This window comes from Protopterus annectens, chromosome 3.part0, assembly GCF_019279795.1.
Source record: "Protopterus annectens isolate FY-2018-M chromosome 3.part0, PAN1.0, whole genome shotgun sequence".
In the NCBI taxonomy this organism is placed as follows: Eukaryota; Metazoa; Chordata; order Ceratodontiformes; family Protopteridae; genus Protopterus; species Protopterus annectens.
Window position 1 is genome coordinate 1,197,920,119 of NC_056731.1, and position 26,320 is coordinate 1,197,946,438.

General features: G+C 41.9%; 1 protein-coding gene across 1 annotated transcript in view; it reads left to right on the plus strand.

Annotated features, from left to right (window-relative positions):
- CCHR3.PART0H5orf49 (chromosome chr3.part0 C5orf49 homolog) overlaps window positions 1-25,754 on the plus strand; it is a 145,871-nt gene extending 120,117 nt beyond the window's left edge. Inside the window, exon 3 of the mRNA XM_044066132.1 lies at window positions 25,118-25,754. Within this exon, the coding sequence (XP_043922067.1) occupies window positions 25,118-25,297 (180 nt within the window). The 3' untranslated portion in view covers window positions 25,298-25,754. The remainder of the gene's footprint in view (window positions 1-25,117) is intronic.
- The last annotated feature ends 566 nt before the right edge of the window (window positions 25,755-26,320 follow it).

Sequence of the window (26,320 nt, forward strand, 5' to 3'; positions counted from 1 at the left end):
CAAGCATCTACATTCGGGCGCTTTTACGATGGCGTCCAGGTTGTAATACCAGAGGGGGACCCTCAACCGCTATGTGCTATAGTATGCGGATCTATTTGGTTTAGTAGGGTGGAGGGGTTGCCCACATGCCAGGGCTGGACCGATGGAATGACTGATGAGGCCTCTTTTTGAGAGGCAGGTGGAGCAAGCCCCCATAACATGGATGTAGTTTAGGTACAGATGTAGGGTTAGCACACATTTTCGTCCACTCATTCAGTTCTTGTACCGCTAGTATTACAGTGATATGCTGTGCATATTCGCCATATACATTGTTAGATCATTCAATGATGAGTATTCGGCATAGCATAACATCATATGATACATGTGTTCATAGGAAGCCTCCTGAGGTGTTGTTGTTAACATATGTGTGTGTGGTAAACATTGGCGTCTGTGCTTTCTATGCTGTGGTTATATGTTCATTGGTTTGCACAGAAGGTAAACACATGGAAGTGTAAGGGGGATATATAAAGCCTGTACGCTGGGCTTCATGTTAGTGTGTATCAGCCCCACGGAGCGTACGGGTGATAGCGCGACATGTCTACATGGAGTAACCCCTTTGATACCATGTGGACTCTGGTCGTGGACTAAACGGCCCACGCTGGACTGTATCATCTACCCATGTGTCGTCGGCTTAAGCCGTGCCATAAGGTGCCAGCGGTCGGTCTTACGATGGGATTATGTGTGTATTCCATGCGTCAATTGACATTAACAGTATTACTTCACAGAAGGATGTCCGCTTATTGTGGGACGCCCATAGTTTCACCATCTTATGGCTTTTAGCTGACGCTGATATTGTGCCATTGGTATGTAGTTCCACAGGTCACTCGGCATGTCTCCCCGCCGGGTATCGGAGCCCAGCAGAACTCCATTCCGGTAAGCTGGCATATTGACAGCTGTGCACGCCGCATGGCACAGCGGTTCGGCTTTTGTATGTGGAGTGGCTCTACTTCGGTTTCCCCATCTGTAATTACTGTCCAGCTATGCCTCACTGCAGCTGTGTGGTTACACTCCAAGTTCGCTGGTTATGGGTGCCACCACGTCGTCCCACGCTTGTCCATCCTCATGAGTGTCTACTGGACACTGGTATGGAGTAGTACACATTTCACACCTGCATTTACCGCATTAGACGGTGGATGCTTTGCACTATCAGTGGGGGAGTAAGGCACGGGTATACTCCCACATGATCCCTCCCATGGTGCAGGACAACGACATTCGCCAAACAACACCGAGCCCCGCTACTGCATACCCAGGATCCCATGGATGCAGCCCCTCGACGGTACCCATTACACATCCTGCATGTGTGCTGGAATGGGATGTGACGCACACTCATGGGCTCTACAATATGGGAATATTCTGCATATGTCACGCCTCTGTGACAGCTGTCATCAACCCCGGAATCACGCTTGGGGTGCATATGTTCATTGCAGCCAGACACGGGTTGTCAGTTATTTCGGTCTCCGATCGTGGGCTGGTTGACATTGGCCAGCAGTAATGGATGAATTCTTGGGGCCCTACTTATGAACACTCATTAGCATGCCATGTTACCAGGTAGACCTTTGTTGACTGTGTCCATCTGGCTATGGGTTTGACCGCTGCTGTATGTTCCCCATCATGATGATGTGGTTGCTACCCATATTGATGTGTAGTGCATGCTGACCAGGGTATTCATTTAGAACCGAAACCGGATGTGTAGATCCAATGATGCAGGCTAGGAGAAGCTTGAGGTCATCCTCTCAATGTCCCATTAGGATATGTCCGCACAGTATTGGTGCCACGGACAAACTAAAAGAATGTAGATCCTGGATTAAATCATTGACGATGTTCTTTCTATAAGCGGAACGCCATAGTGTCAGGATCATGACTTAATCAGCTGCAACGCACTGTTGCAGTGAAGCCATTAGAAAATGTGTCTCCACAGGTCGGGCCATGTGTTCCGCGGTACCTAGTAGCGAGTGATCCCCATTCACCTCTAGCAGATTAAAAGGCTACAGCATGCTCGGTAAAATACATGCACGGTCTGACATATATAACCTGTGGAGTCTCTATCAGTCCCCTATCTGTATTCCTGTGTTATGCCAAATGGTTACCACAGCTGTGTGATTCCCACCAGGTTTGCATTTATGGTGAAAGCATCTGGCCGCATTGATTGTCCATCCATGACGGAACTGTCTCAATGGACACTGGTATAGTACACATTTCACAGCTGCATTTAGCATTCTCCGTGGGTGACTTTGCATAATTAGTGGAGTAAAAACGCATGTGCTATACCCATATCCTCACACGGGCGGACAACGGATCATCTGCCACCAACACCGAGACCCATGTCTGCATACCCCTTACGATCCCATGGCTGCAGCCCTCGACAGTACCCGCTGTACATCCTCCAGTTCCACGTTTTTGGTTGGTTGGTGATTTGTGGTGGTTACAGACACCTGTATGGACTGGACAATCTGGGGATTCATGCATATGTCACCCGCAGTCTGCGTGACAGTTGTCATCAACCTTGAACACGCGCAGGTGGTGTATATATGTAGCTGTGCCAGCCACGGCTGTCAGCTCATCTGGGTCTCCCCGCCCATCGCAGGTTGACATTGGCATGAAGGATAATCTGGGGTCTTAGTCCCATGACCGACACCAGCAAAAATATATGTAAAGTGTAGAACAGCAGTGGACTGTGTCCATCTGAGCAGTAGTGTGTTTGACTTCCGCTGTATGTTCCAGCATCACGGGATGTGTGTTTGAGTACCCATATTATGTAGTGCCACGTAAACCAGGGTCTTCCGCCACTGAAACCCAAAATGGTGTAGTTCCAATGATGCAGGCTAGGAGAATTGCTTTAGGTCATCCTAACCAAGAGTCCCATTGGGACGTTCCCACCTCTGTATTGTCAGCATTAATGGACACGAACCAGAAACCATGTAGATCCTATTGATTCATTGGTGATGTTCTTCTATATGTGTGTACGCCATAGCTTTTAACGTGGATCCTATGACTTTCCTTTCTATTTGACATTGTTGGTGTGCAAAAGTTACTAGTATGTGGCGTTCCGCAGGTCGCCCATTTAACTCCATGTGCATGGCAGCCAGTGATCACCATTCACTTGCTGGGCAGAGTGCGGTGCTGTGTGGTGCCATTTCAGACAGCGGTCTGACTTTGTATGTGGAGTCTCTACTGTAGTCCCTATCTGTATTCCCTGTGTTTGGCCTTTTACTACCAGCTGTGTGATTCCGCGCACTAGGTTTGTTGTTATGGGCAGCCATCTGATCAACGTATTTACTTGTCCATCCATGGGGAATGGCTACTGGACACGGTGTAGGGCTGTACACATATCACAGCTGCATTTAGCATTCTCCGGTGGATGATTTGCATTATTAATAGGAGTAACGACATGTGTTATACCACATACCTCCCACGGGCGGCACAACGGATCATCTGCCAATCACACACCTCCAGAGCCCCATTTCTGCATACCCACGATCCCATGGCTGGCAGCCCCTCGATAGTACCCATGCACATCCTCCATGCAGCGTTGAATGGGATGTGGACGCATCTGCCTATGGACTGGACAATCTGGGGATTCATGTGCATATGTCCTGCATGTCATGGACAGTTGTCATCAACCTGAACACGCTGGTGGTGCATATATAGTAGCTGTGCCGTAGTCACGGCTATCAGGTCTTCTGGTTCTCTAGATCGCCGCCCGCCTGTTCACATTGCATTTCGGATAATTTTTGGTCCATACAATGGACACCAATGCATATGTCAAGTGTAGAACCCATTGTACTGTGTCCATCTGGCCAGTGGGTCTGACTGCCGCCGAGTGTTCCAGCAAAATCACGGATGTCTGTTTGAGTACCCATATTATGTAGTGCTACGTGAACCGGTTATCCGCCACTGTACCCAAAATGGTGTAATTCTAACAATGTTGCAAGCTACCAAATTGCTTTCACCTATCTGGCAGAGATATCCCATTGGGACACTCCCGCCTCTGTTTTGTCAACTTTACAATAACAATGAAACATGTAGATCCTATTAATTCATTGAAGGATGTTCTTATATGTAAGGTACAACGCCATAGCTTAACCATCCTATAACCATCCTAGTTCACGCTAGGGCGTAAGCTATCAGCATGTGTTCCGCAGGTCGCACATTTGAAAACTCCGCGGTATGCAAGCTTTGTGTGATCCTGCAGTCACTTGCTGGTGTCAGGTTGGAGAGCTGTGTACGCCAGTATTCGTGACGGCGGTTCGACTTTTTGTGTATGGGGAGTGTCTACTGTACTCCCCTATCTGTATTTCCTGTGTTATGCCTTTACTGCAGCTGTGTAATTCCACCAGGTTTCCAGTTATAAAGCGGTGCTATCTGGTCGTGGCACCTGTCCATCCATGGGAATTGCCTACTGGGACAGTAATATAGGGCTGCGCTACATTTCACACCTGCTTTTTACCATTATCTGGGTGGATGCTTTGCATCATTGGTGGGAGTAAGCAGCACGGCTATACTCCACATCCCTCTCCCATCGGGCTGGACAACGGATTATCTGCCAAAACAACACCGAGCCCCACCTTTTGTGCATACCCAGGATCCCATGGCTGCAACCTCCATGGTACCCATTACATCCCTTCATGTGTGCGGACTGGATGGACTCATTTATGGCGGACATGCTAGACAATCTGTGGATTTCTGTTCATATGTCCTGCATTTCGTGGACAGTTGGTCATCAACCTTGAAACACGCTTGGTGGTGCATATTTATAGCCAGTGGCCGTAGTCACGGCTGTACAATCCGCCTGGGTCACCCTCCGAGCTGTTTCCATGTCTCAAAATGGGTATATTTTGGAGTCCTACAATGGACAATTGGCGTGCATATGTGTGCGTAGAACGTATTGGACTGTCAACATCTGGCCAGTATAAATCCCCAATCGCGGATGTTCTGTTCGCCTACCCATATTATGCGTAATATCAATGGCCTAATCCATATCCACGTGCACAGTAAGCGTAAATACAGCAAACCTTTAGTCCCAATATCTTCATAAAAGACATCCTTTGAACATATATCAGGCCAAAACGACAAATACACAGAAACGGCTACACTCCACAGTCAAAACATACTAAGCTCTTTCACCCACTAACATGGGTCATCAATATCGCTGGAGTACTAAAATTACATTACATAGTCGTCCTCATACACTTCCTTCAGAGTCAGTTTTAAAGTCAATTAATCAGTAAACCCAAGCTCAGAAGTTGGGTGGACAGTGCTCCATGTCTTGAAGATAACGTGACATATACAAGGGCTGTTAAAGGTGTTGCATACATTACTTAATGGTTAACAATACAACAATGTGTTTATATAACTACAATATTGGTCAATACAATCAGTATATTGGACACATAGTTGATAATTGTTGTGAGTAAAACCTTAGAATGTAGTGTGTTGACTGCATGGTATGAAATATCAATGTGTATAACTGTTGCATTACTGATTCCAAAAGCATGGAACTATTAAGTACAATTGAAGCATAATATGGCAACATGAATGTAAATGAAAGTCACAATGTTACGTGCAGAATATGACTGTATCATATAACTATAATCAATATGGAAAATGGAATGAACTGTAGTTATTGTTTACATCTTCTTTCCGTGACAAATCTATGTCCATGCGTCATATATACGGGCCGGGCCGGGCTGCTGTGTGTAGATGTATACATGTGAACCCCCTATTTCATACCTTTCTTTGTTACTGTCTGTGGATTACCTGTGTAACATCAATTCACCATGCCATACCTTCTTCCGCTGTACAGGTTCTGGCATGGTGTACGGGCTGGTTGGCCCTCAATCTGCTGTGTGTTACATTGACCAGTGTCTATCTGGCACCCGCTGGCGCGTGTCAGCGTGTGACCTTCTTGCTTCTTTAGGGACCCGATCCCATAATTCAGTACGCAGCTTCCACCGCCGCCATATATCTGGGTTCTGTCGCCTGGGATTCAGGTAAACCAGTCCTTTCAGGACACGCTCTATTGTTGTTCTTTTTGTTTACATATATGAGTACTTTGGGTATGTTGTGCTATGATTGTGTGTGGGCAAAAATATTTTTTCCACGGGCCTCTGCTGACACTGGACATATATCCAGCTATGCGTAGCCCGTCAACAAGTGTGAGCCAACTGGACGCAACGGTCAGACGGGGCACCTCTTCATTGACAAGTGGGCTCTGGGTTATTGATGCATACCGTCATCAATCCATATACTACTAACACATACGTTATTCTATCCACATTCTATATTTGTTCTCATCACATAGCGCAGTGTTTCACTATTTCTAACGGGTACTTTACATGGCATTGCTGTTCGATTCCATACTTTCAGAGGCTGACATTTATGAGACCTGTCTGGGCTGACGTGGATGACACATCCCAACTCCGTCTGCCCTGCTTCGAGGGGATCACATTACCCACACGCCGCACGCATTTCCTAATTGTGGTTTACGCGCAGGCGCACATTACGCATATCCGTATTCCTGTCTCCATATGTTTACCTGGCCCCGTGTGGTTACGTGGTCTGTGTTAGTTGTGACTATTCCGTAACATATCTGTGATCCAGTTGATTTGACGGTGCGGAACGCACGCGACACCTTTATACATGTAACAGTCTTTGCATGCATGGACGGACATTACGCATAACGCTCACATTTATATGTTCCATAGTCGTAATTCAAAACAGGACTGCATTCACGCTTGCCGTTACTGTGACCACTACACGTTAGCTGTTCGGGTGTCAAAATATGCATACCCATGGTACTTAGCTACATTTACATATCCCCCCACCCCCACCCCCCCTCAAGACTCACGCATCGCCACTGGAATCCCCCTTCTCCTGCTGGGAAAGGTGCGTACTACATGCTAAACATTCCTTATGCCCTCCCGCTCATGGCCCAGGATGCATATGTCTTGACCCGCAGGGATGTTCATAGATCACAGGGGCTTATATCCCAATGCATACAGGCCTTCGGCGGTCAGGGTGTCCCCTGTGGTGCTTTGGGTTTGCTCTTGTCCGCCCAGTGTACGGAACTGCCCCTGACCGGTATGAATGTTAGATGAGTCACATGGCCACGGGGTTTCAGTCCGCACTATGCGATACCATGCCCCCATAATTCCGGGTAACCATGCAGCGCTTGATTGGCCGGGCGCGCATCTGTCAGCTAGTTTACGTTATAGTAATTGAACACGGTCTGGCTCGAACGGACCTATTTCCATTAGTAACCCTCGGTATTCATGACCTTGTCTCGTTATATTACATGGGTTTTAATACATTGCGTGATGGTTTTCCTACCTGAGCCACTGGACATGTCCGCTGCTTAGTTTGGGCCAGTCCCGCCTGCTGGCCACACATACTTAACATGGCGGAACAGGTTGAACAGCTCAGCAACGACATCGGCCTCTCCGGCCGCTGTTTAGTATTGAATCGCTATGTTGACTTTGTTTCACAGAGCGAGACAGTGTCGACATTGGTAACGGACATCTCAGCTGCAGCACGCCCACACCGCCTGCTGGTGGCGATGTCGCAGCATTTAGGCGGCGGACAGCATTATACAGCCATTATGTCTGGGGAATATATGGTTTCTGCCATAGATGATATGTCATACTAGCAATGACTCAAGGCCTGGGTGTGTGGGTACTGCTGTATTTACCCACGGGGCAAGAGTGGCCTTTAGGGTCACGTGGTGCCTCTAGGGGCAGAAGTACTCATGATGCCACCGCCACATCACCCGCTAACCCCTGGCCCTGGTCTACCTACACAAATAAAGGCTGAAAGGTGCCCCAGTAGAGCGGCACCCTAGGAGGTTTAGCATTTAAGTGCATAAGGTCAGACATGTGTGGTCCCTCGCAAGGCCGGACTCGGAACGCACCACGCCTGCTGTGAGTATATCTAGCATTACCCACATCCAGGCGTGGTTTATTGCTATGATGTTCCACACCTGTGTTTGGACAACCCACACATAGCTTCTCTGCTATTGGCATGCAATGCTGTGTGTGTGCTGCCGGTTACAACATACATATACCTTTCTCAAAAAGCCGACCTTTACACTTCTGAACACTACTGTGGTCTCTTTTGAGGCCCCTGAGCCAGTGGTAAACATTACTCAAACCGCTGAATTATATACATATGCCTTCCACCAGCACTCTACAGGACTGGCAATGAGTCAGGGCAATCCCATACAAAACTGGAGACTCTTTTGTACCAAAGCCACATCCAGTCTGGTGGACCCCAGCCATGAACAAGCCTCTAGAACGACTGGAGGTAGCTACTAAGGCAAGATAGAGTGGAATACTTGCAAGGTAAGACACCCTTGCTCATCGTATGTGAAAACCTACAGGCTGTCAGGAAATCATCCAGGGGAAATTCAACAGAGAAATCAACAAGAATCCTCGACAGACAATCATAAGGCCTTCTTTAGCTATAAGTTGAACACCTGGGAGGACACTCCCAGATATGCTCACACTGGGTTCTAGAATGATGTGAGGATGACTGAACTCCTACACACATTGCCAACATAATGGGACGACAGGTTCGGTGCTAATCTTCCCCTCACCCCCACACATGGAGAGATATCTATACCCAGAGGATTGTAGATCCTGGAACTTCTGTGACACACAGGTGTGAAATGCTCTCTCGGGAAGGCAGTAAACACAGCATCCATGGGACCAGATGGTGTCCTATAGCTGTGTACCTAATGAACTCAATGGGGAATTAAACCCACAGTTAGGACAGCTGTTTAACCAGAGCCTCACCTCAGGAGCACGCACTCCAAGTAGTGGCACAAGGCAACTGTAGTGCCTAACTCTTCACAAGGATGGTGCATTCACTGACCCTGGTAATTACCATCCCATTAGCTTGGATGTTTTATCTGCAAAAGCCATGGAGAAGGATCATGATGGAAGTCACATATATGACATAGGGACTTGTATACTTTGGATCCAACCCAGTTTTGCTTGGTCAAATACAGATCATGCCTTTTAAACGTGTCTGACTTTTTAGGATCAGTCACCAAGCGCCATTGATGAGGGCAAAAGCAGTCCATACAGCCTACCTAGACTCTGGCAAAGGCCTTCAACACAATACCACCCTCAGGTATCATTGATAAAACCCGTCTGCTTGAATGTAACATACACTACTTCCGCCAGAGTGGGTTGCAAACTGGCTAAGTGACAGAACCCACACGGGTTGCATAGTTGCTGGCGCCGGCGTCATACTCACAGCCAGTCACAGGTGTTGTCCCACGGGGCTCAGTCCTGGGTCCACTATTTTTCCGTGTGATCTACATTTCTGGGCAAGTACAAGCAAATGACAGGGGCAGGTTATGGAGCGACAATGTTTGCAGATGACTGCAAACCGGGTGCCATAGTCGGACACACATCTGACACAGATATCCTTCAGAAGGGCCTCACCGCTATGGATAACTCGTGCCAGAGACATGGCCTACAGCTAAATGCCGGGAAATGCATCGTCATACCCTTCGGAAGAACGAACGAGGTTACCCCTAGCTACCATATAGGCGGGCAATCCACTGAGCACAGAGGGAGTTACCAGGGATCTGGGGGACCCTGCAGGTTGTCGGGTAACCGCTTTGTTCGACACACACATTGCTAACGTAGTTAGATAGACCTTCTACATTGGCCACCTGGATCATGAAGGCATTCACATCTACATCAGGGGAGGTCATTGGTCCCCCTTTGTACTATCACCATTACACCTATGATTGAGTACAATGTCTCTGCTCAGAATGTTCACAGACCACACCTGCAGCAGCTGGAAAGGCTCTCGACAGTGCCCCGTCCGGCAAACGGATGCAGGGGTCTTGCGGAATATGTGTTATGCTGACCAACTGGAAAAGTGGTTCCATCCCTCATTCCGCCATCGCATACCAACTGCCCAGAGGTGACCTGTGCCTGGCATCCAAGGCCAGGTCAACCCGGATTTGATGACTATGCTTCACCTAAAGAATCTAGATCCCTCAGAATCACTAAGGGCAGGTGACGACATACACCTTGGCACTGGGTTGGCACACAGAACGTGTTGTGGGACACATTCATCACCCAGACACTCACTATGCTGTGGAACAACATCCCAGTACATGTGAGACAGAGCACCTGGTCAGGCCTTGTTTTAGTATTTTGACAAGGATGTCTGAATTGCTTTATTCAACTAACCTTGTAAATGAATATTTACTTTACTCACATTTTTAATCTTTACATTCCATTGATATATTTTACATTAGTCATAATCATAGTGTTTATCTCTATATATTAGGGTTCATTTATATTACTAGGTGTCTCTACTCTATTAATATATTGGCACAATCCCTAGAACATATATATGTAACGATATACACCAGACATCTGGAAAACATTATGTTGGGTCTTCTTTCATATTAATACATATAGTATTATTTTCGCGGGAAGAATGTACATGTTGAAGCAATGTCTGATTTACTTCCACTGTGTGCAATCTGTAACCCGGAGTAGACTTTTAGCTTTCTTGTTCGCTTTTTAAGGCATTTAATTACTAATACTCAGCACATCTTATTTACCGGGGCTCCAATTAAGGGTTTTAAAATGTAGTAAATTGAACTGCATTGTATGTGGTTCTGAAGAAGTCTGTTTATGAAGCAGACGTAAAAGCGCTGCAATAAACTATGGTGACTGCATTTAATTCCTGGTGGGTTCTGAGTGGTCACCGGCCGGCTTCTCACAGTACCTCATTTTGCTTTGGACTTTCTCATATCTGGGTCTCTGTGTTATTTGTATGGGGAATGTCAAGTGTAGTCCCTATGTGTATTACCTGTGTAATGCCTTACTGCGGCAGTGTAATTCCAATTGGTTTGCAGTTAGCGATTCTTGTTCATACGCCTTTGTCCATCCATGTGAATTGCCTACTGGACACTGGTATAGGGCTGTACACACATTTTCACGCCTCGCATTTAGCATTCTCCGTGGATGCTTTGCATTATTAGTAGGGAGTAAGGCAGAAATGAGGTCTACATCCTCCCATGGGCGACAACGGATTATCTGCCAGACAACACAGAGCCCCATTTCTATTACCCAAAATCCCACATGGCAACCTCGACAGCACCCATTACACATCCTTCAGGCGCATGGACTGGATGTGGACGCACATGCGGACACGCCGATCTGGGTATTGCTCATATGTCCCATTTCATGGACTCTGTCAGCAAACCTTAAGCACGCTGGTGGTGTATATATGTTCAACTGTGCCGTAGTCACGGCCATATCAATGCTCGTTGTTCGGACACGGCTGAGTGGGTTCTGTGAGAATGTATTTTGGGTCCTTCCAATGGACACCAATGTGCATATGTCGTTAGATGCTGCTAATCAGGTCCAACTGGCCAGTGCTTACTGTTGCTGTATGTTCCCAATTGGCGGATGTCTGTTTGATTACCCATTCGCCACGTGGTGCTACGTAACCAGGTGATTTAGTACTGTGAACAAATGTTATACATCCAAAGATGCTGGTTAGCAACTGCTTCAAATAAACCTCAGACATCCTGTAGGACATATCCACTGTATTTTCAATGATAACACCACCGGAACATGTGGATCACCCATGTATTCACTTAACCATGTTGTCTTCATAGGTGGGAACGCCATAGTTTACATATCCTACTTGACGCTAGGTGCTTATTACATGTGTTCCAGGTCGCACATCTGTTCCGCTTGCATATGGTAGTGGGTGCCTCATTTTGTTGCTGGCAGATTGAGTGCTGTGTATGCCGGTGCGGCACGGGCGTCCAACTTTGTATGTGGGAAGTCAACTGTAGTCCCTATGTATATTTCCTGTGTTATGCCTACCGTGGCTGTAATTTCGGTTTGCAGTCAGGTGCCATCTTGGCCGCATTGTCCATCCATGAGAATTCGCCTACTGACACTAGTATAGGGCTGCACACATTTCACACCTGCATTTAGTATCTGTGGATGGTTTGGTATTATTAGTGGAGAGTAAGGCAGGTGTTACGCACACATCCTCCCATGGCGGACAAAGGATTACCTATGAAACACATCAAGCCCAGTTTCTACATACCAGGATCCCTTGATCGCAACAGTCGACACTACTCATTACACATCCTCTCATGTGTGTGTGACTGTGATGTGAATATCATGGGACCCGTACCCTGGGTATTTCTGTGCATAGTGTGCTGCATTTCATGGACACATTATCAACATTAAACACGCTTTTAAGTGTGCATTTGTGTGGCTGTGACGGTCACAATGAGTTCATGTAGGATATGAAGCGTGGGCACGCATTCCTTGAATAAATTTTGGCCCTGCAATGGGTACCACCAGTATATGTAAGTGTAGAGCTATTTGACTGTGTCCTTGTACAGTGGGTTTGACTAGATGCTGGGGTGTTCAACAATCGCAGATGTTCGTTGACTACCCATACTGTGTAGTGCTACAGGAACCATAAGCTTCCGAGACCAGAACCCAATGGTGTACATCCAATGTTGCAGGTTAACAACCGCTTTAATTAATCCCCAGAGGTCACGGTTGGGAGGTATCGCACTTTATTGTCGGAACAACACCCAGACTGTGTAAATCATGGGAACTTTTAGCCCGGTCTTACTGCCATTTGCACTGTAATTAGCAGACACAGTCATGTATGATAATACATATTGTCATGCCAAGGTAATCTATGTTATTTGGACAATGGCTTCTGCTATTGGCATCCGCTGTGAGTGCTGCCGTCACTACACACATGTTTTTGCTCAGAGGCAGACTCCCAATTCTGCACACTACTGTGGTCTCCTTAAGGACCCCTGAGCTCAGTGGTTCGATACAGTACTGCAGCCACTGCATCACTCACATATGCCGGGCCTACCAGTAAATTCCTACAGGACTGCATGAACCAGGCATTCCCTTACTCCAACTGTGGTTCATTGCAGTACCAATGCCAAGCATCCAGTGTGTGGTGTACCCCAGCCATACACAGGCTGTACAACAAGAGGAGGTGTGCTACTACAAGGTGGGATGCAGACACCTTGTGAGGTATGACACCTTGGTCATCATATGTGTAGAGCTACACCGCTGTCATGACATGGTCCAGGGCACGTTCCACAGATATACCTACATGGACCTGGCATGACAATCATACCACCTTCTTACTATGTTGACACCTGGGAGGTCACCTCTACATATGCTCTGACTGGGTTCAATAAGATGAGTTTACTCAACATACAATAATACTGCCAAAATACTGGCTGACAAGTTCGTGAGGACATCTCCAATAATCTCCCCCACATGAGGAGATGTCTGTACCAGCGTTTGTGGTCCCCAAATGTTCTGCACATCGGTGACATGCTCTTCCAGGTAGTGGACATAGCATCCATGAGACCTCAGCTAAGACCTGACTGTATCTACTATCTCATTGAGGAATTAGGACCCACAGTTAGACAGCTATTTTGTAGCCTCACCTCAGGTAACGCACCAGGTTGTGTCGCACGACAACTGTAGTCCCACGCCACAGGCCGAATGCCTCCACTGACCCTGGTTATTACTGTCCCATTACCATGAGGAGACCTATCTGCAAAGACATGGGGAGGGATCATACTGCTCGTAGATGAAGGCATAGGGGACATGCATACTTTGCATCCAACACGGTTTGGCTTGTTCAGGGCGTTCATGCCTTTAAAGCATGGGTGACATTTACAGGACAGTCACCGAGGCCATTGATGGGGTCTTGCAGTCCATACAGCCTACCTCGACCTGGCAAAGGCCTTCAACACATTACCCCCCTCAGGTATCGTTGATAAACCCATTGGCTGGGATGTGAACACGTACATCACAGGATGTGTTGTAAACTGTCTATGTGACACAACCCACGCGGTCATAGTTGCTGGCAGCATGTCAGACCTACTGCCTGTCGCAAGCGGTGTCCCATGGGGCCCTTCCCTGGGTCCACTCCTCTCATACATCTACATTTCCACAGTACAGGCACACACAGGGGTGTTATGGGCAACATTGTTTGTAGATGACTGCGAAACAGGTGCCATAGTGGGACGGACATCTGACACAGATATCCTTCAAAGGGGCCTCCCAGATATGCATATCTGCTGTCAGGGACATGTCCCACAGCTAAATGCTAAGTAATGCAACATCATACCTGTCGAGGAGTACTAGGTCACCCCTGTCCAGCATATAGGTGGCTGTCCACTGAGCGCAGGGGTGATTACCAGGGATCAGGGGACAGAGTTTGTCGGTCACCATTCGCTCAACACACACGTTGCTATCGTGGTTCGGTGGGACTTCTACATTGCCCACCTGTTTGTGCAGGGATTCACATCTACATCAGGGTAGGTCATTGTCTCCTTGTACCCATTACGTGTTACACCTATGATTGACTACATTGCCCCATTCGGAGGGTATCTGACCCAACACCTACAGCAGCTGGGAAGGCCTCATAGGTTAATTGTCATACAGATGCAGGGTGACATGGATTTGTGTAATGCTGCCCCACTTGTAGGACCCCTGCCCCATTCAGTCACATACCTGTTGTTTAGTGTTGACCTGTGCCTGACATACGAGGCCATGTCAACCCATATGTCATGTCTATGCTTCACCTACTGTATCTGCATCCCTCAGAACCACAAGGGCAGGTGACATGAACCTTGTCACGGTCATTAATGGGATGTGTTGGAGTGACACATATGTCACTGACACTCACAATGCTGTGGATCTACATCACAGTACATGTGAGACAGAGATCCTTCCTAGCCTTGTTCGGGGGTATGTTGTCCATTGGATGGGGGATTGCAGATATAGGCCGGGGATTACATCATTATCACTGCTTGACAGACGTACAGCAATATCATAACTATTTTATCTCCGCACAGAAGGTTGGCAAAGTAATCCTAACTATGGTGTAGGGTTATGGCTGAACCTGGGTCGATGGCCTACCCTGTACCTATGGACGATGAACCTATATTCATAGTTTGTCCCGGACGAGCACTTGTCTATCCCCTATCCCTTCGTGGCGGCTCTGTGGCACATGATTGTCCTCTGTATTACTTTGCAGGTATGCTGTCTATGCAGCATACACGTCACAGTTGGATGTGACAGTGTATTCGGTGTCCCCAACATTGTAGGATACTGAGGATCACTAACATCCTGGCTAACATTACATGTACATGTCCATTCTATTCTTTGGAAGCCCATGGAGAGTGTTATATAACAATTATAATAATGCCCTTGTTTGTGCATGCTTGTTGGTGTTTGACCAGCCTCCATTGCAGTCGTGGTGTTGACGTGTGTTTCTGTGTGTTTGCATGTGTTTTTAGCTGCCGGCACATCTGTGGGAGTGGCTGGCACATGTTCCTCTCGTGAGGGACACCCCATCCTGGGTTTGTGGCTTGCCATCTGCACTGGCACGTGCCATAAGGCCTGGTCCTATCCCACAGTCGCATGCCCCTGCACCACTACCGCGTGTTACTGGCTGCTCTGTATGTGGTACACATGGTGATTGTGGTGGTTGGCTTGACCTATTCCCATGCTAGAACATAACAATGTCAAATAAGTTGTTAAAACCAGACTGTAGAAATCAGTAGGCTTTTCTAAGTGACAGTCAATAACACAGGAAGCTCGGGTTCACAACGTTTTAGTAGTGTACACAGGCAGGCAAAATAATATACAGTCCAAGTATGAGAGTTTTGTCTGACTCTATACAGTAAGCAATTTCTTTATATAGTGTTTACAATCAGCTTTTGCCCACCTTACTGTCGTGGTCGGTCACAGGGCATTTCCATCACTATGGTCTGCAATATTCTATACATACGTGGGTGCTGAGGTCATGCTTTTAAAATGCTTTCCCATGAGAATAACACAGCCTTGCAAGGCACCTGGTCAATTACAGTGTCCTTCTGTAATTGTAGCTGTTTCAAGGACCCTGGACTGTTCTGATACAATAGTCAGTTCATTTCTTAATACGTTCCTTTGTCTCTCCTGTAAGGAGTTGTACTCTATCTTCGATAGAGCTCACAAGGCCATCCTCCTCAGGGGAAGGGGAGATGTTATGCATGTACATACATTTATTTTTCTGTAACACAGCAGATAATTAATGCTGAGAGACATAAGCCTGCTGTACTGGTTACTGCCAGGGTCAGAGTTCGGTCACACTGCAGCTAAGCTTCACCAATTACATGCATGATCATTTCTACTGCCATATTGTACGGTACAATTCAATGCATTATATAGTATTTTGCTTCTAAACTGGCACTTCATATGTGTTTCTATATATATTTTTCTAACAACATCCATCCGGCCATATGCATGTTGTTCCATCCTTTACCTTGACCGTGTGTATTTGGCCGTCCGGCAACGCTACTCTCCACATGTGATGTCCCACCTTCCCCTTCTGTGCCTGTGGCACCCTGTTAGGACGCCCTGTTTGGTAGGCACATGTTCCGCTATATGTGTTTGACTTCTCTGCATAGCTAATCATCGATGCGGTGGTTCAACAACCCGACTTGTCCACATGTGTACAGTTATGTGCACCGTGGCGTGTGCAAACCTATATGGTTTGGACTGGTACATACCACATGCGGGATGTACACATTCTGCAGACACATTCACATGCAGCCATTTCCATATCTGTACCTGAGGTGGGTTGGTGACATGTGGGGTACATATTTGCCCGCGTGGCACTGCCTAACACAATACTTCTTACCACATTTCAGATATGCCCATTGTGTGTAGGTGTGTAGCTGCACAAGGATGCTAGCTGGTTTGTGTGCACAGGCGTACATGGGTGGGACTTACATGCTACAATGGGGCTATTGTGTATTACATCTGCATGCATGGGTTCTGCTTCTGGATATTACACTTAGACATACGCCGTCCTGTGTATGCGACAAACACGTTGCTGGGTGTAGGACATGTTGCTATGCACATGTTTGCCTGTGTTTAGGGTATCTTGGTTCCTTCCTGTTGTTATGTCGACACAGCTACCCGGCTGTGTACTCTCACTACTGCTTGTGACCATTATGGTTGACACCTTTTCCAATGCCCATAGTGGGACATCATTTGTGGAAACATCGGATTTTGCAGGACAACACATACCCACAGCAAGTGGAGTTGACAGAACTTCACTTGTTTGCCATAATATACGCTTATTCTGTTAGCATTTGGGTTCCTTATTCAGTTTCTTATGCCATGTATGTGTTTCATATACAAAATATATGTTTTATGCTACTATTACAGGTATATTGAAGGAATAATTTTGGCAGGAAATCTCAGGTCATTTGCCAGTTTTTCGATTTTTGGCGGGACACAACTGTCCAATGAGGGACTGTCCATAGCAAAGTGGGACAGCTGGTAACCCTGGTGACCATGCCCATGTCGCTACTGGGGTTGCCACCTTTTCCAGTGGCCAAGGTGGGACATTTTCGGGACTCACATCAGATTTTACAGGCCGACACATACCCACGGTCACTATATAGCATAGAACTTCACTTGTTTGCCTAAATAAAAGCTTATTGTTGTAGCAGTTTGGTTGCTTATTCTGTTTCTTGTGACATTTAGGTATTTCAGTTACGGAAATAACCATTTCATGCAACCATTACATTAAATACGGGATATCATTATGTCCTACAATCTTAGCACATTTGCCGTTTTAATATTTTTATCGGGACAAAACTGCCCATAGAGGACTGCCCTCGCAAAGTGGGACAGGTGGTAACCTTAGTCGCTACTCCTATGTCGGTGCGGCGTGCTGACATGCTGCGGTACACCTTCTCTGGGTATGCCCACTGACGGTGCATTGCGGGACAAACACGGTGTTACGCGTATCCTTTGTTCCTTGGACGGGTACACTTAGGGCTTCGTGGGTTGTATTTGCTTCTCCGTTTTGTTGGGACGGGTACTATGTTGCATACTCTACGTGCGTTTCATTCTGCACGGGCCCTGGCTGCTGCCATTACTATTATGGGCGGACCGTGGCAGTCAGCACATTAGGTTGCTCATCGCCTGCCGGCTTAGCCATGCCTCCGGACGCATCCTACTTGGGCTCGCTCACGTACACTACGCATGTGTCTGTGGTTGCGGTGCGCTCTCATTACTATGCATATGGCGCTACTACGCCGACTATTCACTGCACCGCCGGCGCAGGCCTTACACCAGCCTTGCGCCGAGCTTCATGAATCCCGGGGTGCCAGTCTGACACCTATTTCAGTATATCTGATGTGAAAGACAGGGATAATCACTGAATTCTTTGGTCAAAGCATGTAAAATGTATGTTTCCAAAAGATTGCACCTTGCTCTCATTTTATTTTAGTAAATGATTTTTTTTTTTTTTTTTAGTAAGTCATACCATAGTCCACATCAAGTTAATATAAGCAATGGAATATATATTATCATTTTTTCAAATGATCTATTCTTGAACATTTTGCTAAGTGACTTATTAACATAAGTGTTTGCAGTAAGGAAGATTAGTGGTTGCTTCTGGTTTACTTGGTTGGTTTAAGTTTGTATGATCATAACTAACAGGATAGCTGGGTAAAGCTGCCCATTGCTAACTTAATAGATTTATTTAAGGGAGTAGATATTTATTTTATGCATTATTTGAACAATATATAGAACCCATTTAGTCATAACATGAGAGTATAGTAATGTATATTGCAATTAACCTCAGTTGCTACCCTTATTCAGGACAATTGCCCTATACTTTAAGGCAAGTTCATCCTATACCTAATTACTGAACTTCTAATTTTCCTTGCTCACCACGGATGCTTCACATAGATATATGCAACAAAACTAAATTGTAGTGTAGCATTGTTTTTTTGTTTTGACTTATGATAAATTTACTACCTAATTGTTTCAGCCTGTTAATTAGAAATTTAAGTATAACTGACAACAGAAACTGATTAGGCAGTAAGCTACTGGCAATATAGTGATACCGTCCTTTGGAAATATAGGCTTTATGTATGTAGGGAAACTGAGTAGAACTACTTATTAAATAAGAAAGATCAGAAAGTTTTGATATTTAGAAACACATACTTATGAAAGGGCCAATGTCTAGGTTTCCTTGCTACATTGAAAAATAGTAACTGTCAGTACTGTTAGGTAATATTCAAAAATGCTTAATATTAGTTAGCTAATGCTGAAAATTCTGAGTTTATGGGAATTATTAATTCTGTTGTACTTTTGTCAGAAAGTATTAAATCCAAGTTGTTTTATGGTAATATATTTTTATAACCATGATGTTTTTTATTGTTATTATTATTATTATTATTATTATTATTATTATTATTATTATTAGAAACACATACTTATGAAAGGGCCAATGTCTAGGAGGAATTAAATTTCCTGATATAGAAACATATATCAAGGCCTCTATAATTAGAACCATTATAAATTGGGTAGACCCCGATTATACTCGTCTAGGTTTCCTTGCTACATTGAAAAATAATAACTGTCAGTACTGTTAGGTAATATTCAAAAATGTTTAATATTAGTTAGCTAATGCTGAAAGTTCTGAGTTTATGGGGATTATTAATTCTGTTGTACTTGTGTCAGGAAATATTAAATCTAAGTTGTTTTATGGTAATATATTTTTATAACCAATGATGTTTTTTATTATTATTTTTATTCTTATTTATTATGTGTTCTCATTCACTATTGAATATCTTAGACAAAACTATAGGTCTGTAAGTTAGGTGTACATCTGTTACTTCTAGAGTAACACAAATGAAGGAAAATACTTAGCTTTATCTCTTATAATGATCTGTAAATGCAAGTTATAATTTTGTCAGAATACTAGTCATAAGATAGAACTAGTGACATATTCCAATCATAAGTTATGGAAAAGCTTGCTTTAGATATATAGTTGATTGGAAGAAATATCTGACTAATAGAATATCAATTCCTTATAAAATATACATAAATATTTCTAATGACATTCAGTTTGTTTTAATAACAAGTTCAATTTTAGAGTAGTGAACTTTGTAACTTAAGTATATTTAAGAATTGATTGTTGCAATTATATTTGTGCTATCTCATCTTACATAAAATGTGTTAAAAGTATCTGTTAATTCTTATTTAGAGCTCAATAGGGAGTGTGTTTATTTTCTTTTAGAAAAGAAAGTTAGTCCAATGGATCAATGCTTATCTATTGGACTAGGAATGTTATTAATGCCATGGCTGAAATGGAAATTTATTAATCTTAGATTTACTGTGCTTTATACTACATTTTTCAAAATGCATTTTTTTCTAGACCTGTTTTAGCACTCACTAAGCATTTGAAAGTAAAAGAAGCTGGTTTGAAAATCATATCTGCATATGTTAATATCTGCCTCACATATGATTTGAGAGAGAGATATTGAGTGATGAGGAAAATATACTTATATTCAATCTACAACTTCATCCAAAATCTCACTTGGATTTATCACTTTTATCTTTAAACATTAATGGATTGAACAACCCAAGAAAGAGATCAAACTTATAAGATATTTAAAATTGAATAATGCGCAAGTGATCTTTCTCCAAGAGACACATTTCAATACTAAAAGTAGTAATATATAGAACCCAAATGATTATTTAATTTTACCCCATTCCTCTCATAAATCTAAGACAAGAGGAGTTATGATACTTTGGAACAAATATTGTTAACCCACAAATCATTCATAAATATGAAGATAAAAAATGCCTTATATCCTTTGTTATATTAAAATTGGATAAAGGATTTGGGCCTTAGTAAATCTTTATTGGTTTCCAGACATGGGTGTGGAAACTGCCAAAAAATATTTAGATTTAATTATAAATAATTATAAAGGAAATATAATATTTGGGGGGGTTAAATTGCAATTTGGACAGCTCAGAAACCACTAACAACAGGCCTTTGCATCTAACCTCTACTGCAAAGCACTTCAAGAAGTGGTCTGATTCACTTAATTTATTTGACACCTTTAATAAAAAACAAAGCAATTCATAACGTTTCTCTCATCAGGATTATAGATTTGATACACAGACTAGAATAGACAAAATATATGTTTTACAAGATTTAAACACAAAAAATTCATACTCCTCCATACTCCATTGCCCCATTTCAGATCATAATTCACTTTTACTAAATCTTCAAACCAACTATAAAAGATTAATTGTTTCTACAAGAATCCCAGCCTACATCACAAAACTTAAAGAATTTAAACCTTAGTTAGCTTCTGAACTCCATTTTGTTCTTGAAACTGATTACACACCAGAGATTAATATTACAGTTACATGGGACTCCTTAATGTCTTGTATATATGGTAAAAATGTGACGTGGTTCAAAAATAAGCTTAAAGAATGGGAATCAGAACTAAAAAAAATACAATCTCAACTATTAATCAACTCCAACAGTATAGAAAACATATCTATTGATAAAAAAAGAAGAATTAAAGAAAAAGTATACTGAAATATTAACACATACAACTTAGTGTTAGAAAAACTAAAAATTAATGTTTACTCTTCTTCACCTAATCATTTGCACAACTTATCAATGAAGGCTAAATTCCAAAGACTAAAAGTATTGTAAACATACTTCATGAAGGAGAAAAAAAATAGTATCTGATATGGGAGACATTCTTGATGCCTTTAAACATCATCTCTCTGATCATTATAAATCAAACACAACATTGGATAGCTTTTCATATTTGGATTCAGTTGTTTCTAATATTAAGAAAATTCCAGAAAAATTAAAATCATCCCTTTGAAATAAAATAACATATCAATAAGTCATAGACACTATTAAAGAAAGTAAGTCTAACAAAGCACCAGGAATTGATGGTATCATTATAGAAATGTATAAGCTTTTCCTCCCTTCTATTACCTCCTTTTTTCACATAACACTAATTGAAGTACAGCCATAGGGTATCATACCACCTCCCTGGAAATATTCTTTAATTACTCCAATTATAAAAGAAAATAAAGATCACAAGCATTGTAGCTCTTATAGACCAATATCCATGTTAAATAATGATTATAAACTATTTATGTCCATAATAGTTAATAGAATAAAAATTCCACTATCACAGATAATAGATGAAGATCAAACAGGGTTTATAAATAATAGACATACATATGATAATATAGAACAATGCTAACCCTCATTGAAACATTAAATAGAGAACATCAAGAGGCTCTAATAATTGGTTTAGATATAGAAAAAGGATTTGACTCATTAAATTGGAATTATTTATTTAAAGTATTAACTTTATTTGATTTTCCTCCTTGCTTCATTTCACGTTTAAAGAATATATATAAAAAACAATCTAGCCTATATAAAAATAGGCCCATTTACTTTGGAGTCCATTCTTTTAACTAAGGGCACCAAACAAGGCTGCCCCATGTCCCCAATTCTTTTTGCAATAGCTATTGAAATTTTTGCCATGTTATTATGGAATGATCCAAACATAAAAGGTGAAGAAATATGTAGTCAGTGTACCCTTAAGATAATGTTATTCACAGATAACATATTACTCACTTTATCTAATTCTAAAACAACTCTAAATGAATTAGGTCTATTAATAATGAACTTTCATTCAATCTCTGGTTTCCACTTTAATAAACAAAAATCAAAATTCTTGTTTTTGAATAGAAAGCAAAAAATACAACCTGACAAAAAATCACATTATTGGCAACCAAGTATCTAATTTTGTTTATTTAGGTATTATTTTATGCACCAGTATTGAAGAAACAATAAACATGAATTATACTAACATTATAAAAATAATTAGAATCCATATGGAAATGTGGAATAGAATGTTTATAACCTTTGAGGACAGATTACAACTAATAAAAATGATACTTTTACCATAAATATTATATATCTCACAAGCCATATGTATGATCAAAAGCAGAAAATTTATTAAAATAATCTCTCTTTTATTAAATTTTTTATGGTTTCCAAATAAAAACAGAATAGCTTTTACTCATCATATTAGACCTTGGGAACAAGGAGGAATTACATTTCTTGATATAGAAACATATATCAAGGCCTCTATAATTAGAACCATTATACATTGGGTTGACCCCGATTATACTGCAAACTGGAAGTGCTTACATTTAACCATATTATTAAATGAAAGTCATACTTCAGTTAACTTTCCACTAACCAATCAATTTAATAAGTTATGTTATGCCCCATGTCCATATAATAATATATCAAAACCTACAAAATGAAATTCCATTAGTTTTATATTTAATACATTTAGTAAATTTATTAGCATGAATATAGAGATCAAGCTTTGGTTTAAGACATTGATTCCTTTTAGTATTACAAAACATGTTACTGACAAATTGCATAGAAACTCTTTAAATATCTGGGAATCTAAAAACATCATATGTTAGCAACATTGTATGAATGAACATAAGGTACTAGATGGGCTAGGCGTTGAAATGCAATTTAAACTATCATCACAAGATTGGCTAATTCTACAAAGTGTTCTGTCATATTCCCATAATATATGCAGAATAATTAATAGCTCTTCTTTCAAAGGAAAACCAAAGTCTGTCATCTCGTTGTATGAAATTGTTTCTAACAACTTCAACTTGAATAACATCACATCAGGCCTGTATAAAATATTAATAACATATAAAACAAAACCTCAAGAAAAATATTAGAATTATATTACTAAAGGGCATTCCTTATCATTAACTACAGAAATTAAAAATAATCTCTTGCTTTCTGTTAAATTAACCTCTTGGTCACAACATTGGAGAATTTATAATTGAAATTTCTCCATAGAACATTCCTAACACCAGATAAAATAGCCAAGTTTAGTACTTGTAGTAATGTTTTATGTTGAAGGTGTTCCCAAATATGCAGGGCAGACTGGATACATAATTTTTTATGAGTGCACTAGAGTAAAACTATTCTGGAATGATTAATAATGTTTTACAAGCTCTATTCACATATATGTTTACATTATCTAAAGCTTTAGTGCTACTAAACATAAATGAAGGTCCTCATTTGAAGAGGGACAATCTTAATTTATTGTGGACCATTCTAGCAGTTGCTAGAAAGTGCATAATGAGGAAATGGCATTCCACTTCACCATCGCCCATGGAAGAATTTCTGTCTTTAATGAAAGACACAGCACAGAAAGAGATCAAGATTAAAGAACTGAGAATCTATCCTAACACGTTAACAAATAATCCTTGGAGAAAGATACTAAATCTTATTGAAAATCTAGAACTGAGCTGTGCCTCTCTCTGATTACTGTAAATGCTTGCTTAATTGTATGTTAATCCATGTATTTGAAACAAACTGGTTTCATTTATTGATTCTTCCTGCAGGCCAAATGTAAATAGTGTATATAGTCATTTATGTATTAGAATTTATATTGCATTGTATCTGTAATAATTTTATTTGTTTGAAAATAAAAATTACTTGAGTAAAAAGAAAGCTTAGACTCCACCCATTAGAAATTACAGTGCAAACTTCCAGAGCTTCATTAGAATGAATGAGTTATAGACCTTACACCAAGTAAGTCACTTACAATGAGAGAAAGTATTTTAGAATCAGGGTAGACTTTCACTGAGAACAAATAACTCTTTTGAAATATGACCCTTTGTCTAAACAACTGGCTTTTGAAACATCATAAAAATACGGATATTCACTTATTTAAATAACAGTGCATTTCTTGCATTTAATAATTTTTTTTGCATATAAAGAAAGAGCACATGTTGAATATTTGGATACCAAGTCCTGATGTCATATATTCTGCAAAGTTTACTTCAGAATTTATAAGATAATTTGACCTCATTTTTTTTTCCTTTTCTAATCAGCTTGGAAGCAATTTGTGAGTTTAGAAATGGCACAGCAAAACATATATTAACAAATATGAGAAACCTATGTGTGCAGATGTTTATAACATTGTTTTTTTTTTCTATGATTGTTATTTATACTGAAGTCTGCTGTTTGCTCAGAGAACATATACTTGTTTATCCTTTTACAAATGTTGTAACTCATTTCTACAGTTTTTGTGCAGACAGATTTAAAACTTTATTTTTGTGTGTGGTTTGTTGCTTTGCAGGAAATTTCAAAACCAGTACCAGCTTTGTCATCTTCAGTATATGGAAGGCTCTTACATCTTCATGAAGACCCCAGTGACAGATGCTTTGTTCGGGTTGGCCATGTAAACTCAGAGTTTTATCGTAAGAATGGAATATGTCATTCTGTTAAAGAAGGTTATGGATCTGTCACACCTGCATAGACCACTGGAGTATTTTATAAGAGCACTATCAAAGCTACTACTCTAGCATACTTAATCCATTGTATACATTACTACATAAATGAAGCACTCTTATAACTGGATCATTCAAAGAACAAAGTATTATGGGCTGTAAACTAATAACTGCATATCTGAGTGGATTCTCAGCATAGCTTATAACTACATTCCCAGTTTGCATGCACAGTGCAAATGCATAAATTATAAACTGAAGCTATGTATGTTAAGTGTGAACAGTATTTTAGCAGTGTAGTTTCCATTTTCCCCCTACTCTCCATTGCTTTTCACTATCACCTTTCATAAAAGTGCAATGGGATGGCTTCTTGGTGTCTCCTGCAAACTTAGATGACCTGTGCTTATGTGTTTTGAAGATGTATACTCAACTTTCTGGATGTTACTATAAAAATAAATAAAAATAAAAAATCCACCGAATATGCCGCAAGTATGTCAGAGTCTAGCCAGTTTATATGAAACTGTACATATTTTGTTTTTAAGTTTATATTCATTTTCAGTGCATTTTTCAGGTAGGTGTTGTATGTATAGATACAATATACTTGAGAGGTGTTTGTGCATGTGTGTGTGTGTGTGTTTGTGTGTGTGTGTGTGTGTGTGTGTGTGTGTGTGTGTGTGTGTGTGTGTGTTGGATGTTGCACTGTTAATATTGCAAATCTGACTGATACATTTTGGCACTGAGTTAATCTGACACTCAGTACCATAAAATGAACCCGAGTAATAGTTGTTGAAGTAAACAGAAACATGGAGCTAAAATCAAGTTCTAAGTTCAAAGAAAGGCAGAAGACTGAAATCCAGTCTAGATTACTTCACTGATGTATTTTCTAGATACTTAGCTGATACCAAACAGCAAATGCACATAAGGGGTCACTGACCACTTGATCACAGTGGTGTCTGCTGTAGTGTCAGCTGGTACAATATTGCCAGGTATAGTCACAAGAAACTAGTAAAGTCTGCTTTCTGTACCCAAGGTTTTGTCTGCTCTCACTGGCACAA